A 17,123-nucleotide genomic window follows, 5' to 3' on the forward strand; every position below is an offset into this window, starting at 1 on the left:
AAAAGAAAAGAAGAAAGAACAGCAGAAGCCAGGTGCGGGGTGGTGTAATCCCAATACTGTAATCCCAATACTCAGAAAGGCAGAGGCAGAAGGGTCTCAAGTTCAAGCCCAACCTAGACAATTTAGGGGCTTAGCCAGACTTTATCTCACTCACTTACTCACTCACTCAATAAAAATAAGATAAACAAAATAAAACAGCTTTTATAGATGTAGCTCAGTTTAAATGTAGCTCAGTTCAACCCCTAGCATCACAAATAAAACACACCTAGCAGGATGTAAACACTTCCCCCTCAGCGAAAGGCCTTCAAGTTGCTGCTGGGAGTCCTGCTGCAGGCAGGGCAGAACTTCATGGCAAGCTGCCCACCCTCCTGGCTGCTGGCTCACGAGGACCAGGCTCTGAGCAAACGCAGCGCTTGGCCTGTTCTACTGGGACGCGGTGTGCAGGCCCCCTCCTGCCCCTCACTGTGGAGCCCCGGCCACCAGGCGATGACAACCACACCCAGGCCTGGAGCCCATGCAGGGGCTCTGGCTGCTCTCTGGGGTCTCATCTTGGTCCCTGAGTCCAGACTGAGCCTCCTCTCATTTCCTCTACTCAGAGTGTGTGGCCGGCCGCATGGGGTCACTGAGAGCTTGGGAACTCTGAATCACAGGCCTGACCCAGACTCACGGCACCCGAGTCTTCATTTCCACAAGAGACTCTGGAGATCTACATGCACACAGGAGTTGGGGGCGACTGCTTCCATCCTGTCCCCCAGGTCCCCCGCAGTGCTACTGCTCCCTGCAGCTCTCTACTCCACAGGTGAAGAAAGAGCCTGAACCCCAGCCTTGTGATTTACTAATCTCATCATTGGGCTTGCCCGACCCTGAGGAGCCTCAGTTTACTCATCTGTAAGATGGAAAGAATAAGCACACACGCACAGAGCTGTTGCGAGAACCAAAGGCTGGGACTCCCTCTCAGTCTTGCTTCCTACCCCGCCCGCCCCAGGCTTTCTGCGCATGGTTCGTGGACCTTTGAGAACTCGTACTTTTAAGGAAACCAGTTCCCTTGGGAGGACACTGTGCACAGCAGCAGTCAGGAAGTGCAACCCAGCAGCTGGGGCTCCAGTGCCAACTTCGCTCTTACTGTCACATCCTCTCTGAGCCAGGGTGCCTGGCAGGTGCGGTCAGGTGACAGTGAGAAAGTGTGACTAACGTGAGCACATATCTGGCACACAGGGGCACTGGGCTAGAGATGACTCTCACCATCATCACATCACCATTATTGCCCAGCCCTGGCAGCACGCAGAGGCGGCTGGGGGACTGGAAAACGCTATGTCCACGGGAAGCACTGTGGTTACTCACGCTGATACTCCCCCTGCCCAGCCCCCACAGCCTTTGGCAGCCAGCTCGGAGCTGACAGTGAGTGCCCTTCTGCCGCCCTGGGTCCCTCTCCACAGTCCTGGGGCTGCTCCTGCCCCTGGCCCAGCTTCCTAGCCTGGCCCACCAGCTGGCTACAGATAAGGGCTCATTTGATTGGGCTGGGGTGTGGCAGAGGCTTTAGGAGTCCGACAAGGTCTCCTGATTGTAATGGGAGTGCTGTAATGGGGTGGGCTTGGGGAAGGCCCTCTGGGCTCAACACATGGAGAACCCCTTCTCACCCCTCCTGCTCCAAAGCAGACCCATGGGAAGGCGGGCCTGTGTCTGATCCCAGTAGCAATTCAGTCACAAAATGAACCTATGCTCCACGAATGGGAAATTTTTTTTTGTTCTTTTTAATGAAAACAGATCAAAGCAGCTTAGCCTCAAAGGGCAGCTTTCAGGGTCTGTCCTGGGGCACAACGTGTCTCCATCGCCAAGAGCATCCAGGAGCTCTGGGCAAAGAGGGCACACACATTCCGGCCACCAGTGACACACGTGTCCTCTGGAAACCCTCTCGGCATCAAAGATCAAAACCAAAACAGGTTTTCAGTGAAGCAGAGACCTGAGTCCCTTCCCACCCCAAGCCCAGCTTCAGAAATTCCAGGCTTCACAGGGGATTTATTCTTCAGGATTCTGCAAAACCAGCCAACGGGCCTCTGCCTACCCTGTTGCCCGAGTTTCTCCTGGCTCCATAGGGCAGCCTGCCCCAGCCTCCAGGATCCCTGGGACCGGGTGTACCTAACCTGGGCCTCGGGCACGGGCAGGGCGGGGGCCGAGAGCTCGGGCAGGCTTAGCCTCGCATCTGGCTCTACTGAAAGCCACTGTAGTGCGGACGGGAGATTCTCCCCACGGGAGGCAGGGACGGACACCCTGCTCTGTGCACCCACCCCTTTCCAGGCTGAGGCACACTGCACAGAGAGAGCTGTTCTGTGGGAATGTGCTTTGCCTGTGGGCAGGAAAAGGGTCGAGCTGCTCATCCCAGCTCAAAGCAAAACACCTTTTGTGCACAGTCACCACCACCCCCCGCCCCTGGGACATGGTGCTTGCCACTGCCACCCCAGCTCCGGAGCAGACTCCTACTCAGCCTCTCCCACAAAGCCCTCAGCCCAGGTGTGCTCAGTCCTGTGGCCCCTGGCAGCACCTTGAACATCACGCCTTGTTAGTTTGGCGCTCATCACCACAGGACTTACAGCCAGGGCCCCCAGACACAGTGTCCTCCCCCAGTCTGTCACCCCATGAACCCCGCGGGCAGCCCAGAGTCAGTGCCTAGCACAGCACGGTGGCCACTCACTTGCTGAGGGAGTGGTCTGGGGGCCTGCAGGGGAGGGCCTAGCACAGCACGGTGGCCACTCACTTGCTGAGGGAGTGGTCTGGGGGCCTGCAGGGGAGGGGACTTCAGAGGAGGAAGGCAGGTTGACCACAGGGCCACACAGAGCCCAGGGGTCAGATGTCCATCGGCAGGGTGTGGGTCCCTAACATGAGCTCAGGGTCTCAGGAGCTCATGGGCTCCTCCCTGTCTGCGGCTAGACACTGACTGACACGCAGGTCCCAGAGAAGCAGGGAGCTGCATTCTGCCCATGTCTGGCTGGATGGTTACAGGTGTGCAGGGTGCGTAAGGTGCAGGATGGACACGGAGGAGGAAGGGACGAGGCCGGGCCTTAGGGAGGCACAGTCACTCACCAGTTCCTTCCTGAGCCAAGTGATGGCCTGGTCGATGCTCTGGAAGCCCTCCAGCTTGCCTGCGCACAGTGCACCCTCGCCCTGGCTGGCGTCCTCAGGAGGCGGCAGATGCTCGCTTGCCTCTCTCTGGGCCATCGGAGGCTCCCCAGCTCCACACTCTGCCTGCTCCGTGCTCTCCTCCTCCGTGGCTGGCCTGGGGAAGGACCACGTCTGATCCTCCAACCGGGCCTGCCACTCCAGGTAGGATGGCCTGCGGGTCTCCAGCCTCAGTTTCTCAGTCAGGGCCTTCAGGCTGCGGAGGTGGTCATCGGGAGGGGCAGCTGCTCCCGCCAGCCCCTCATCCTCGCCCACTTCATCCACTCGGATCTGGGGCACAGACATTCTAGCGCCTGTCACAGCAGCCACGCATGGGAGGGCGTGGAGGGCAGCGGGCGAGGCTGGAGCCTGGTCTGGCCGGCCTCATCCAGCTGGGGTGGGGCTGGGCTCAGAGTAGGTCCTGGGGCTCTCACACCAGCTGTGGGGCCTGGGGTCTAGGATTACTCCCGGAATCCTGAGAGTGCAATGTGTGGCAGAGGCAGGAACAGACAAGACGGCAGGAATCTGTGAAGATAGCGCTTGCCAAGATCCACCCGTCCTGGGGGTGCACAGAGCAGATCCAGGGCGAGCAGGCAGCGCAGGCAGCGCAGGGCCCTGCGGGAAGGACCAGAGCAGCATCAGTGTTTGGACCCAAAGCCCTTGGAGGCAGGCATATCCACTCCCCAGGCAGGGAAACAGAGGCTCAGAGAGGTCCATGAAAAGACTGGAAGCGAGACTACTGGACCACTTTAACTCAAGGAAGAGATGCTAATGCTAGGATTCGGTCATGTTTATCATTTATAAAACCCACTTCTATTATCTAGTGCTTACAGTAAGTTTCTTATCCTTATTTTACACTGAGGAACTGGAGTCCCGAAGACACTAAGTGACTCACCAAGAAGATCTCCCAGCAGGTAGCAGAGGATGGGCCCAGGTGGGCCTAGTGGTCCCCGGAGCCAGCTGATCAGGTAGCCGGGCTGCCCTGCCTCCACCTGGCTGTGGCTGCTGTCTTCCTCCTCTCTAAGCTTCCTCCTCAGCAACAACACCTGACCTCACCCCTTCAGAGGAGGGACACTCACCCAGGGCTGCAGAGGGAAGGAGCTGGGCTATTAAACCTTGTGACTCACCCTCCGGGGGAGCTGGTTCTCCCATTCTCCAGGTGCCTGCACTGCAGTGCACTGCACCAGGTGCCTTGAGGGCCCCAGCTGTGATCAGGGCTGCCTCCCTGTGCCTAGGAGAGGCACAAGCCAAGGGTCACCTCAGCCCCTCCCGCCAAAAGGGGAGAAAAGTACCCAGTCAGAATTAGCTGGGACTTTCCCGTCCTCAGATTCCTGTGTCCCCAGGAACAGAGCAAGTGAGTGGTGGGGGATGCACCTTGGCTTTCAGAGCGAGACTGAAAACTCTATGCTGAGGAGCATGGCTGTACGAGAATGGACTGCTATGGAACAGCATCCAAGACAAGGTTTACATGAAAAAGCCAGGTGCTCAGAGCCTGGCAGGGCATCCACCCCGTGGAAGAGGACAGCAATGTCTGTTGACTTGTATATGCTTAGAAACCCCTGGCTGAAGAAAAAGAAACCACCATCACCATGGGTGCTTGGAAAGGTGGGAACTTGGCAGACATGGATCAGGGGACAGAACCAAGACAAGAAGGTGAATGCGAGGGCAGGCTGGGCTGCTGGGAGGCAGATCTAAGGGCAGGTCTTCTGGACAACGGAGTGCTGTCCCCCTCCTGCTGAGCCTGCCCCTGCCTGAGTGGGTGTTTCCCAGGGAGAGTGCGGGAGCCCTCCCGGGCCAGCACAGACTTCTGGAAGCAGGAGATCCCAGGCTCCCTGGGCTTCTGATGCCATGGACTAGGAACCCAGACTAGGTCCGGACTAGGACCCAGACAGCAGCAGATCCCTGAGAGATCAGGGCGTGTGAGGGCGCAGGACTGAGGGCTGCTGATCTCCCTTAGAGAGGCTAGGCTGGGATCATTTCCGAGCTCTGGGCTCTGCTGGGCTCTTTGAGCCTCAGTGTACACATCTGGAAAGTGGCGCAATACTGCTAACCTCTCAGGTTTTTGGGGACTGGCAGGATAGGGTTCACATGTGTGCCCGGATCTCAGCACATGTGTAGTCTCTGGTCCTGAGCAGCCTCCTTAGAATCTCTTCCATGGCCCCTCCTAGGTGCCCACTGCTTATCTGCTTTGCTGAGATGCCAGGATTCACTCAGTGTGCCTGGGGGGCTGAATCCTAGTGGGTGCCTTTCCAGGGTGGGGTCTCTTCACAGCCAGCAGTCAGCTGCAGGCAGAGACAACCTGGGGAAGCCCTGTCCTCTGTCCCCAGCAGGGGGCAGTGTCCTATGAGGTGTGTGTGGTCAGGCTGTCCTGGGGCAGGGGAAACCCTGTGGCTGCAACTTCTCCATGGTGTGGGGTGGGGAGGTTTTAATTAGCAACCCTGCAGCTGCTCCAGGGGGCCTGGGAACAGGAGCCAGTGGGCTGAGCAGGCGAGGCGTGGCCTTTCATTGGCAGCTTGCTGGCACGTGCTGAGCTCACTCCAGCCTCACCTTTGCCCAAGAGGCAGGACAGGTGGGGGACAGCAGGACACAGCACCCACCGTGTCTGTAGTCAGCCTCTCTACCCACACACAGCTGCCTCAGTGTCAGGCTGGGAAGCTGAAGCACAAGGATTGCGAGTTTGATCCTAGCCTTGCCAACCTGGCAAGACCTTGTCTCAAATTTAGAAATTCAGAAAAGACTGGGGAGATATCTTCACATGAAGACCCCAAGTTCAATCCCTAGCACCGCCCCCCACCAAATCCTAAGGATTTCAGGATGGTGTCCACAGCATAACTGAAGTGAGAGTCGCAGTGTCCTTCCATGCCCAGGTCCCTTGCCTGGTCCACAGTGAGTCCTAGACCAGCAGTGAAGAACCTGTGGCACAGCGCAGCGTTTATCACTCAGGGCTCTGAGAGGTCCACCCAGATGCCACCTGTCAGTGCTGTGCCTAGCCCCATCCCCCTCGTCCCTATATCTGCCAGCATCTGGCTGGACCTGGGCCTGCCTGGGTGCCTGAGCTGCCTGATCCTGCCATCTTCCCCTGGGAACCAACTCACACAGGCAGGGGCCCCATCTCCTCCCCAGTTTTGGATCTCAAAGGTCTGAAAGATCTCTGGCAGGAGCAGGTCTACCTTAGAAGGGAGCAGCTGGCTCATGAAGCCAGGGCCCCAGGCCAGCTTCCTCTCCTCAAAGCTGAGGGTGCTAGGCTGACTCATGTTTGACTGCTGTTCATCCGGAGGCTGAGGCCAGACTCAGGCCTCGTCTGGTCCCAGTCTTACTGCCAACAAGCTCAGGATCTGGCTCCTCTTCTTCTCCGGGCCCCTTTCCTGGTCTGAGGAATGCCTCGGGAGCAGGCGGAGTCCTCCATGGGAAAGCTCTCTGGAGAGTGTGAAGAGCGCGCACCTAAACAGCAGGTTATCACTGAGGGCTGGGGGTCACAGCTCTGGGCAGGGGCTGAGCCTGCAGCTTTGCATGCCTCCTTCCACCCCCAGCACACCTGCATGCTGAGAACCTGATCACCAGGCACTGTTCTAGGACTGCCACCCCCAGGTGCCCTGGTGGCTGGAGAGGCCCAGAGGGCTTTCTCCTTGTCCTTCTAGCTGGCTGCAAGAGCTGAGCTGGAATGTCACCCACCTAGGCCAGGGAGGTCCAGGAGGAAGGGCTGCCAGCCACTGCTCGCTCTTGGCACTGAAGTGGATGTGTCCTGGGCTGGCGGCGAAGTGCCACCTGGGTGCTGGGGACAGAGGCTGCCACCCTGGACAGCCTCTCACATAGGCAACACAGCAGGAGACTTCAGGTCCTGGCCCAGGGAGAATGAGGCCCCCACCATGCAGAACAAATGGGTTTCCATCCAAGTGAGGTGCCCCAGGGTGGGGAGCACGGAGCAAGGCAGGCGGAAGCGAAGGCTGGAGACCCCGGGGGTGCAGGGAAACAGGCCGAGACCCAGTCAGTAATCCCTCCAGGCCCAGGCAAGCCCCACTAGGCAGTCCACCCAGCTGCAGGAGGACACCCTGGGGGCACCCCCCCCCCACAGCCGCAACATGCCAGGGCCCAAGACCACGCTGCACGCATATTGCCGTTCAAACATGTCCCCTGGCTTTGCCAGCCATGAGCTCATTGCCGGCTCTGGGAGGAACCAGGTAGGTGCAGTCCCAGCTGCGGGCCCACTCCTTGTCCCAGATGACCTAATGCGCTTGGCTGGAAAGCCTTCAAGCCCACGTCCCCACGGGCTGCTCGAAAAACTCTCCTCCTCTTCCCCACCTGGGCTCTTATCTGTGCTTTCCTGCCGTGGATTCTTCAAGAACCACTCACTTCCGCGTAGTACACAGGCTTCTAAGCCCTGCCAACTCCTACCCCTCTGGTTCTGTGCTGGCTCACACCTCCAAGACTTCGCTCCCTCCTTTGCCTGGGCTCTTAGGGATCTGGATTTGGCAGCGCTAGGTTGTCGGTGCCCAGCAATTACTCAGAGCGACCCCGCCAGCACTCCTAGAAGTGCACCCTCTGCTAACACATGTGCTGCCTGATTAGCAAGCAGCAGCCCCAGTTTTCAGATGGGGAGACTGACGCACAGACAGCTTGGGTAACTTACCCCAAGTCACTGATCAAGTAAACTGAATCTGGAAGTTGAGGCCCTGCTGTCTGGCTGGAGGCCAGTGCCTAAGCACTTTCTTGATGGCCCTCTCTGGTAGCCTCTGATGTTCTCCAGGGTGAGGACCAAGCCCTGTGCCCTGGCTTGTCGGACATGTAAACATGACAGCAAATGGGCAAGCAGGTCAGCACACCTGCACTTAGCGCAGCTCAACTCTGCTTGCATTTGACCTGAGGAGACCTGTAGACTTCTGGCGTCGGTCTCTTCCCATCCACACCAGAGGCCACCCCCTCCCTTCTGGCCCTGGACTTCCTGGACACGGGTGTGCCAGCCCCCCACTTGGAACGCGTCAGGAACAGCTTCAGCTTGCACCAAATGCAGGGACTCTGAACGCGACCCAGACAGGACCTCCTCGGACCTGGCATCCTCCTTCTCTCCTCTGGAAAGAGCACCCCCTACTGTAGGGCGCGAGGCTATGCTTTGCGGAAATCCCCTCCTCCTGGGGCGGTCACAAGACCTGTCTGGGCTGATTAGAACCCCCCCACCCCCACCAAGCCAGCTTTGCTCCCAGGCTCCCTGAGGGTTTGGGGCTCCTAGCTCTCCCCAGGAAGGGCTGCTGGCACACAAGCCAGGCAGACAGGATAGTCTGGGCCCACAATTAGCCTGGTTGGGAGCCACCCCACCCAGCCTTGATTACACAGCTGCCAATTCTCCTGGGCTTAAGCTCCTCGGGGCTAGGTTCCGGCATTCATAACTGACTAGTGGAAGCAGGTGGTGAAGACGGGATGCAAAAGAAACCAGGGTATTTACTAATACTTGGCTTTTGCTTGCCTGTCTGTCTGCCCTCTCTGCCCACCTGCTTTCCTGGCTATAGTGAGCAACGTCCAAATTGGGAACAGCAGGCCAGCACCCTTCGGTTTGTTCTCTGGACCAGAGGACCAAGTCCTCCCTGCAGCCCCCTCCCGTGGGAGCAGTAATCTAGCTTGGCCAATCAGAGGTGCAGGCCCCTTTGGGGTTCGGCTGTGTGGCTGCCTGGTGAGGGTGGTGCCAGCCCAACTGTCCCCACTAAAGGACCGTGGTGGCCTCCAGCTCTGCACTCTGGCGGGCCTGCCTTCTCCTTTGGGACTTTACCTTTGGCCAATCTGTCAGCCTCTGGCTCCTTTTCTGTTACTGGCGCTTGGGGTCCTGCTTCATGTGCAGAGGCAGCGAACGTCATGAGGGCCAGATGGCATTGTGGAGCAGCATCATGGCACCTGACGGGCCCCTCCCACATGTTCCTATGTCCCTGCGGGAGATGCGCCACCTGCAGCTGGGACCCCCAGTGTGGATGCTGGCTGGCTGTCCTCAGTGAGACTATACCAAGCCCTCTCATTCCTAGCTGATATGCGTCCTCATTCACAGCTAACAACAGGCAAGTGGCAAACTGTCCTGGGCCTCCCAGCAGGAGTGCCGCCACTAGATCACTGTCCTCTGGTCATGCAGCCCTCTCCACCCAACTGTAGTGCCCAGGAACTGGGGGGAACAACTGAAGGCCCAACAACCTGGAAAGGGGCTCAGGAAAGGAGGTGCATCGCACCTAGGCAGGATCAGGGACCTCGCACACATGTCCCCCAGCACCAGCACAGGCAGGCCAACAATAATAGCATTTTCTAGGGTTTTCACACTTCGGTGTTTCACCTGCTCTGACTTCACACAGGAAAACGCCAGGGCTGTGGTGCTGGCTCCCAGGAGTGTGTACCTGTCCTGGAGCACTGGGGAACACTGGGGGATGGCTAGGTGGGGTGCACTTCCCACCAGGCCCTAGGTACCCTGTGCTCCTGACCCTGAGGCCTGAGCCCAGGGACATGGGCACTGTCCTCTTCCTTTTGGCCCTACATATCTCACCAGGACTCCTCCGGCCACAGTGCCAGTTATCTTCTAAAACACAACTCCGATCCTGCTCTGGTAGCTTTCCTGCGAGGGCTGTCTGTCCGATGCTGTCAAGCTCAGGAGACAGCTGGCACTGACACGTGCCAGGCACCCCATGGGCACGAGAACCTCGTGTTCCACAAACGACAGTCATTCCATAAAAGATGAAGAAACTGAGCCCAGAACAGGAAGCTGGCCTAGTGGCACTCAGAGTGTACAGGCCAAGGGGAGGGATGGAGCCTGGGAGGAGGAGCCAGCGAGGCTGGAGGGGCCAGAGAAGGCCAAGGCTCTGCAGACCCTTCCCCGGGCTACCCAGCATCCTCTCAGAGCTGTCAACCTGGACATAGTAACTGTGCCCTGCGCTATGTTGTCCTTTGACATGGGCCCAATTGTGGGGACCATCTGGACTGTGACACTGGTCCACATCTGATGGCAAGAAAGGCTGGGCAGGCCTTCTAGTCCCTTTCAGCTGGGCCAGCTGTGACAGGGGTCTGGGTGACCGCCATCTTCCAGAGCACACCCTGGTCCGAGCTGGATGCCAGCCCCACCTATGTGGAAAACTTTCCTTCTGCGGCATCAGGAGTCCTCTGAGAAGTTCTGGAATGCAGAAGTGGCCGCACCTGGGTTAGTTCCTCAGGCTCCGCCTTGCCTCAGCCAGGCAGGTCTGGGGGTGGGCATCCTCTGGGTCAGCGTGGCAGCGAAGCCCGTAGCTGTCCAGGCTGCCTGCTGCTCTGTACTGGCAGAGCTCCCACACATGTGCTGGTCCACTGTGTCCCTCTGCTAAGTGTGCTGTGTTGGTCGCTGACCTCGTCAGAGTCACGGCCCAGCTACGGACAGAGCCTCTGACAGAGTGGGGTGGCACCTCACCGCCCTCTCCTGCCTGTTGGTGTTATGAGGACACGGATCCCTTTGTCCTGGGTGGGCACCACAGATCCTTGTGTCACAGGTGAACAGGGAAAGGCAGGCTGGGGCCCCAGCTTCTCCATCCAGGTTTAATCATCAACTGGATGCTGGCATTGCACTAAAAGCCCCAGGCGGATGGCGCTGACCTCCCAGTGGCACCCAGGGTGGCAGGCGGAGCCTGCGATGTGGCCACTGGGACACTGCAGACAAAAGGGACCAAAGGGAGGGGACACAGCCCTGCACCCTGCAGAGTTGTTGCCGAGCTGCCCGGGCCCTTCTCTTCAACCTCAGGTTACCATGGTGACCGAAGCAGGAGGGACACTGGCTGGGCTGGCCTTGTTCCCAACACTCCCTTACTCTGTCACCACCTCCAGGCCTGTTGCCATCCCGGTACATGGTCAGAGCACTGCTGGGAACCCTGGGATGGGGGCCCCACAGAGGCCTGGCTGTGTTGAGGGTGTAGAAGGGGAGGGAATATGGTGGAGCTGTGTGTGTGTGTGTGTGTGTGTGTGTGTGAGAGAGAGAGAGAGAGAGAGAGAGAGAGACAGAGACAGAGACAGAGACAGAGACAGAGACAGAGAGAGAGACAGAGACAGAGAGAGACAGAGACAGAGACACAGAGACAGAAAGACAGAGACAGAGACAGGTGCGTGTGTATGTGTCTTGTGGGTGCATATGTGTGAGCACGCGCATGTGAGTGTGCGCAGCAGGTAGTTCCTTGTGGGCCTGTGCTCTGGCTAGGATGTGGCTGGTGGGTAGGGGCGCAGGGTTAGGGTTAGGGTTAGCATTATGCAGAACAGTCTCCCCTGCCTGGGATCCTCCTCAAACATATGAACACGTACACACATGTGCACACACACACACACACCCGGTCTACACTATAGGCAGGAGTGCCCCAGAGTGGTGCCTGCTGCCCCCCAGGGTGGCCCTGGCCTTTCTACCACTAGACACATCTCGTGCTGTCTGATCACCCTCCCTGGAAAGCCCCATGAGAATCCACCCCTGCTTCTAAGGGAGGCAGCAGCCTCTCCCATTGCCCAGGCTGGGTTTGGTGCCATGGCCTCTCCTTCCCTCCCAAGACAGAGCTCAGTCCACCAGGTCCCAGATCAAGGGCAGTGCAGAGTGCTTACCTGAATTCTCCTGGGGACCTTCACCCCTCGAAGCTAGTTTGCTGACAGGTGCAGCTCTACTCAGAGGTCAAAGCTTCCATTTACACACCTGGAATAGCAAGAGCGCTTGCATTGTAAAGTCAAACTCAGTTTATATTTTGTTGTTGTTTTCTCAACACACTATGGCTGAGAAACCAAAACCCAGAGAAATTACGAGGGCAGAAGAGGCCACCAGGCTCCACTGGCGCCACTGCATGGGCTTGGACCACAATCCTTGAACTTCAAGCTTATCCTTGCTTCTGTTGTCTAGAAAATGAGAAAACTTGTTTCCTTTTGCCCAGACATGACAAGGAAGAATCTCTACAAACACCTAAAATCTCCGCAAATTCAAAGTGCTAGGTCAGTGCTGAATAATGGATGAGCCCTGCTCCAGCTGCTGAGAGGTGACGGTAAGGCACCCAGGAGTGCAGAAACCTTTCCTTTCATTTTTCCCAATGAACGAAGTTTGGGAGAAAATTGCCAAGAAAGACTTGTGCCTTGCTGTTGGTCAGCTGGGTGGAGGCCTGGGCTCCTGAGCCAAACATCCAATTTAGGGCTTCCCTGAAAGGAGATGGGAAAGCACAGGGCTGCTCTAAGGAGGTGGGACCCTGAGGACACCCAGAGTCCCTGCCATGTCCCCTCTGCAGCCCCAGGGAAGGCTGCTCGGGCAGGCAGGGCGAGGTGCCTGTGAACCTGAGAACCTGGGTCTAGAGTGGGAAGTGGCTGTAGGAAACAGGGAGGGACAAGGCAGGGCTGTCTACACAGCGTGTCATCATCCTGGCCAGCTGACACTGGTGACCACAGGCCCTTTCCGGCCAAAGCTCACAGTGGCAATACAGATGTGGGCACAGAAAGCAGACAGAGTGGCCTTTAGAGCAATCTGCAGAGATAAAAGCAGAGCGCAGCTCCAGCCCTATCCTGGCTACAGGAAAAGGAGGGCTTCCCAGCTGAGCACCCTGCAGCCCACAGACTCACCAAAGTGGCATTTGTCCCTGCCCCCAAACAAGGCAGTGGCACCTACTCAGACCCTCAAGATAATTGGCTCCAACTTCAGATCAGCAAAATCAACAAACTCCATTTCAAGTGAGATTTGTCCTTCTAATGTCTTGTTTTCTGTTTTAGCCTGCGAGTTCCCAGCATAAGGACTTCCTCAGAGGCTCCGTGGTGCACGCATGTTTACGCAAGCTGCAGGTCTGGGCATGCTGACCTCAGGGCTGGAGGGCTTAGTGTTTCCCGGAGTGCAGGTGGGCCCATCCTGGGGAGACAAGGGGTCCAGGGTGGCCTCGGCCAGCTGGTTGCAGGAGGTGGGTACGGAGGGAGTGTCGGTCCTAAGTGCCTGTAGGCAGGCGGAGCAGGTAGTGTGTGACTGTTCCCTCACTGTGAACCTGGCTCCATGAGCCGTGGTGACCCGGCTCAAGCCACTAGGTCTCAGGCTCCTCATCTGGAAACAGGATCCCAGCGGAGTCGGCCTCACAGTCTGGGAGGACCGAGGGAGAAAGGGGTATAAGAACTCTTAGTTCTGGCCCTGGGTGGGCTGCTGCTGTCTGCCCTTCACGGTGCCTGGCTGGTGCTGTCCTTGGGCTGTCGCCTGGCAAAGTGGCTTCTGAGCCCCCACAGTGCCCTGAAGTGTGTCTGTGTGCTACAGAGCATCACCTTGCTGCCCTGGCTACATGCACTGCAGGGCCTACTCAGCAGTCCCAGCCACGCTCCGTGCTCCGAGACACAGGGCCACTGCCCCATGCATCCTCAGCACACTCTGCGTTACTGACCTCAAATCCATTGCAGACATGGTGCCCTGTGCTATGTGGGGTTAGTGGGTGGGCTAAGCCCAGCTACATTCAAGTCCAGACTCCCACACGCCGTCCACAGAAGTCCCTGCTCCTAGGCAGCCAGGGCAGCTGACCCTAGTCTTCATCCTCAGAAGCACCAAGTGTTTGGTACTCAGCAAAACAACTTTGAGGAATGCACTGCTGTCCATGAAGACAGGTATTCAGGCTGCCCAGACAAACTCCAGGGAGGCTTGACTTCAACAGGGGCAAGAAGGAAGATCTCCCAAGCCCTCCTGAGAAGGTACTGAGGGCAGCAGGAGACAGGTCAGTAAGCCCCCACCAAGACTGTGGGTCACGCTGTCTGGATCTGGAAATAAACGAGGTTTCAAAGTGACTGCGTGTGTGGTGGGATTTTATTTTTTTCCTAAGGCTTGCATTCATTCATATCTGAGAGTAGGGTTGCTGTCACCTTCCTCTAGGTTTTCAGCAGCTGCAAGCAACCGAATATGGCAGTGATGACAGAAGCACAAGCTGGGGTATCTGCCTGCATGGCCACAGAGTGTGTGTGGGTCAGTTCCTTCCTGCCCAGGTCCCCAGGGCTGAGATGCTTACAGGGCAGGCATTCAGTGTTCCTTGACTTGATGGTGGATGGGGCAGCGCCAGGCCCTCTGTGGCCTCCTAGCCACAGCCCTGCATCAGGACCCTGCATGGGTGTTTTCAGCCTGACTCAGAGGCACTGCTGGCTCCCTAGCCCTGCAGAAGCCTGGGACTGTGGCCACCACAGAGGTCATCGTCTGGGACTATGCACATGTGGGAAATGAGCCTGGACATGTGCCTGCTCAGGGTCAAGGGACATGCCCTGTGAGGAAGCCACAGGGACCCATGGCCAGTCCCAAACCTGCATCAGGTACCTGGCAAAGAGTGAGAGGGGGCTTAGTCCCTGACCCCACAGAGATAAGCTGAACCCCGTCTGCCAAAGCTGCTGGGGCAGAGGCTACACAGGGTGGGCTGGCAACTGGAGAGTCCTTGTGTGATTGGCCAGGCAGGACAGGATCCACCACAGGAGCTCCCAGGAGCCACACAGAGTGCCCGGGGCTGGAGCTGCCCAGGGCAGAGGACCTTTCCTGTTGCTCAAGAGCAGGAGGAGCCGTTCTATGGACAGGGCTGAGGCTCTGAGGGTCTGGGTTGCCCAGGAAGAAAGCAGGCAGGTTGGGGCAGTGTAGCTTCCAACTGCTGTTGCTGTTCCTCCTGCTCCTTGTCTCCACTTTCTTCTGGAGAGAGAGGTGGAGAGGGGAGGGCTGGACTCCAGCGGACAGAGCTCCGGCCAGCCAGGGAAGTGCCCAGGTTTGCAGTCTTCCAGACTCTGTTCAGCAACTGGCCTTGTGTGGCATGTGGTTGCTGGGACACCAGGCTCGCTCCTCCTCACCAGCCCATCCTGCCTGCTCCCTGCACCCCTGCTCTGCTCAGCAGTCCCCACTGTCCCCACTCATCCCTATGAGCCCCAGGTGCTCACACATCAGAGCCACCCTAGTGACTCCTGAGGGACATCTATCAGTGGCTTTCTCCATCCCCACTGCCATCTGATGATCTTCCACCTTGGCAAGCAGCTCAACATTCCAGTGGAACAAAAAGCCATCACTTGGTAGAGCACAGCTCTACGGGCTGGGCTTCCAGGCGGTCCCTGAGCCACTAGTTCTTATCCACCAGCAAGATCTACCCGGAGCGACCAGGCACTGACCACCAGCCGCTCCCTCACTGTCTGGAGTGCATGGGTCTTGAGATTCATTTAAGTGTCCCCTGCAGGGCAGCTAAGCTAGTAGACCGGGCAGCAGGGACTGGTCACTCCGTCACTCAGTGAATCCATGCACGCAAATGCGAGGTTGAGGCTGTGAGCAAGGGCACAGAGTCAGGGGTCTCGGGTCAGCAAGAAGGAGCCTTCTGAAGCTGGCCAGGTCTTCTATCCTGGATGTGACAAGCATCAGCTGGCAGGGGACCTTCTCAGGTCACAGGATGAGCCCAGCACACAGCTTTCATTTCATCTAGATGTGACTGGCTTCTCTCCCTTCTCTGGACTGGGACCCTTAGATTTTCGATAACTGGGTTCCTTTGAGTGTGCTGCTTCAGGAGTCTGGGGAGGCAGGCCTGGGAGTATGCTCTTTCACCAGCTGCATATGCTGCACCCAAGGGCCTAACTTCTGATTCCCGCTGACCACACAGGCACACCACTGACCCTGCAAGGTTGGTCCTGAGGCTAAAGTGACCACGGGTGTGAAGGCTCCCAGCAGCATGTGACTGGTAGAATCCCTCGGCAAACAAACACTGGAGGAGCAGCTCGAGGGTGCTTTGGCAGGTCCTGAAACCACACTGGCAGGCGCCTCGCCATCCCGAGGACGCAGTCAGGCTAGAGGTGCCACCACCTTAGCTTTCCGAGACCACATCAGCCCTATATCTGAGCAGGATGCCTGTCTGTGGGGCGTGGAAGGGAAGCAGCTTTGGAGCGCGGACTCCGCTGGGTGCGTGGGGACAGCCCTATGCATGGAAGCCGTCTTGGCGTGTGGGATTCCCGGGATGACAGAGAGTGTACAACTTGATTGAGGAGAATCTGCCGCAGGTGAGACGCCAGGCCCCGCCACCAAGGACCACCTGCCTCCAGATCATTGGTGCAGGTGTGCAGGGGTTTGCAAAAGCACCACACCCACCCGAATTGGTTGAAGGAGACGTCTCCTGCCCCATGGGATTGGTGGACCCTCCTCCTGCTGACCCTGGTGCCTGGCTACGGGGCTGACCTGTCTTTACCCTGAGGGCCTTGGGTGTGCAGTCCCCTCCCACCCTGGCTTCAGCCGCAAGGGCTATCGTGGGGGACCTTGCCCTGGGTCACTTGAGCTCGATTGCAGTCTTGGGGTCCGAAACTTTGATGGGGCCGAGCCCGAGTGAAGCAGACGGGTGGACGTGGACGTCACAGATGACCTGGGCAGTCTGTGCCACCCCCTCTAATCCCAAATGTCCACCCAGAATCTCAGCCCTGGCCAGGCCAGCAGCGAGCTGAGGGTGGGACGGAGCGTAGTGCAGCCGCCCGTCCTCGGGAGAGGTGCGAGCCCAGGAGCAGGTGACCCGGACCCTCCCTGGCCGGCCCTCCTCCCTCCTTCCCCGGGCGCGAACCCACCTTGGGCGCAGGAGGCATCCGCGCGGTCGTGCTGCTGCTGGCGCTGGCGCTGGCGCTGGCGCTGGCGCCTGATCCCCGCCGCCTGCTCCTTGCTGGCGCTGGCTTCTCCCGCCTCTTGTGGATCCTCGGCACTGTTCTTTTGAAGAGACGTGGTTTTCTCTGCGTTGCGTCAGGGCGGTTGCCTGGCAACGCGGCGGTGTCGCCAGCCTTTGCGCTACGTCGCGGCCTTATTCAAGCTCAGCCGGGGTCCGAGTGCGCGCAGGTCCTAGAGCCCCCCGAGTTCGCCTCCCGGAGCACGGCTGGCCAGCCGCAAGCCCTCCCGACCCTAGGTGAAACCAAACCCAAGCATCCATTTTTCATGAAATCGGATCCTCACTTTCCTGGAAATAAACCCATGGTCAGCGCTCGGCCTGGGTGGAGGGGGCAGGACCCCTCAGCCCCAGCCTGAGCCC

General features: G+C 58.4%; 1 protein-coding gene across 3 annotated transcripts in view; it reads right to left on the reverse strand.

The window, feature by feature from the left end:
- Nucleotides 1-16,866, reverse strand: part of Fam167a (family with sequence similarity 167 member A) — a 29,519-nt gene extending 12,653 nt beyond the window's left edge. Inside the window, exons 1-3 of one of the 3 annotated variants that reach the window (XM_023714732.1) lie at nucleotides 16,672-16,866; nucleotides 11,722-11,809; nucleotides 3,079-3,768 (exon numbers count right to left, since the gene is read on the reverse strand). In XM_023714732.1, the coding sequence (XP_023570500.1) occupies nucleotides 3,079-3,459 (381 nt within the window). In that variant the 5' untranslated portion in view covers nucleotides 3,460-3,768; nucleotides 11,722-11,809; nucleotides 16,672-16,866. Of the gene's footprint in view, nucleotides 1-3,078; nucleotides 3,769-4,048; nucleotides 4,250-11,721; nucleotides 11,810-16,671 lie in introns of those variants that run through there. The other 2 variants (XM_004630710.2, XM_023714733.1) reach the window with 2 other exon arrangements.
- Between the last annotated feature and the right edge of the window lie 257 nt (nucleotides 16,867-17,123).

This window comes from Octodon degus, unplaced genomic scaffold (assembly GCF_000260255.1).
Source record: "Octodon degus isolate 3935 unplaced genomic scaffold, OctDeg1.0 scaffold00036, whole genome shotgun sequence".
Lineage (NCBI taxonomy): Eukaryota > Metazoa > Chordata > Mammalia > Rodentia > Octodontidae > Octodon > Octodon degus.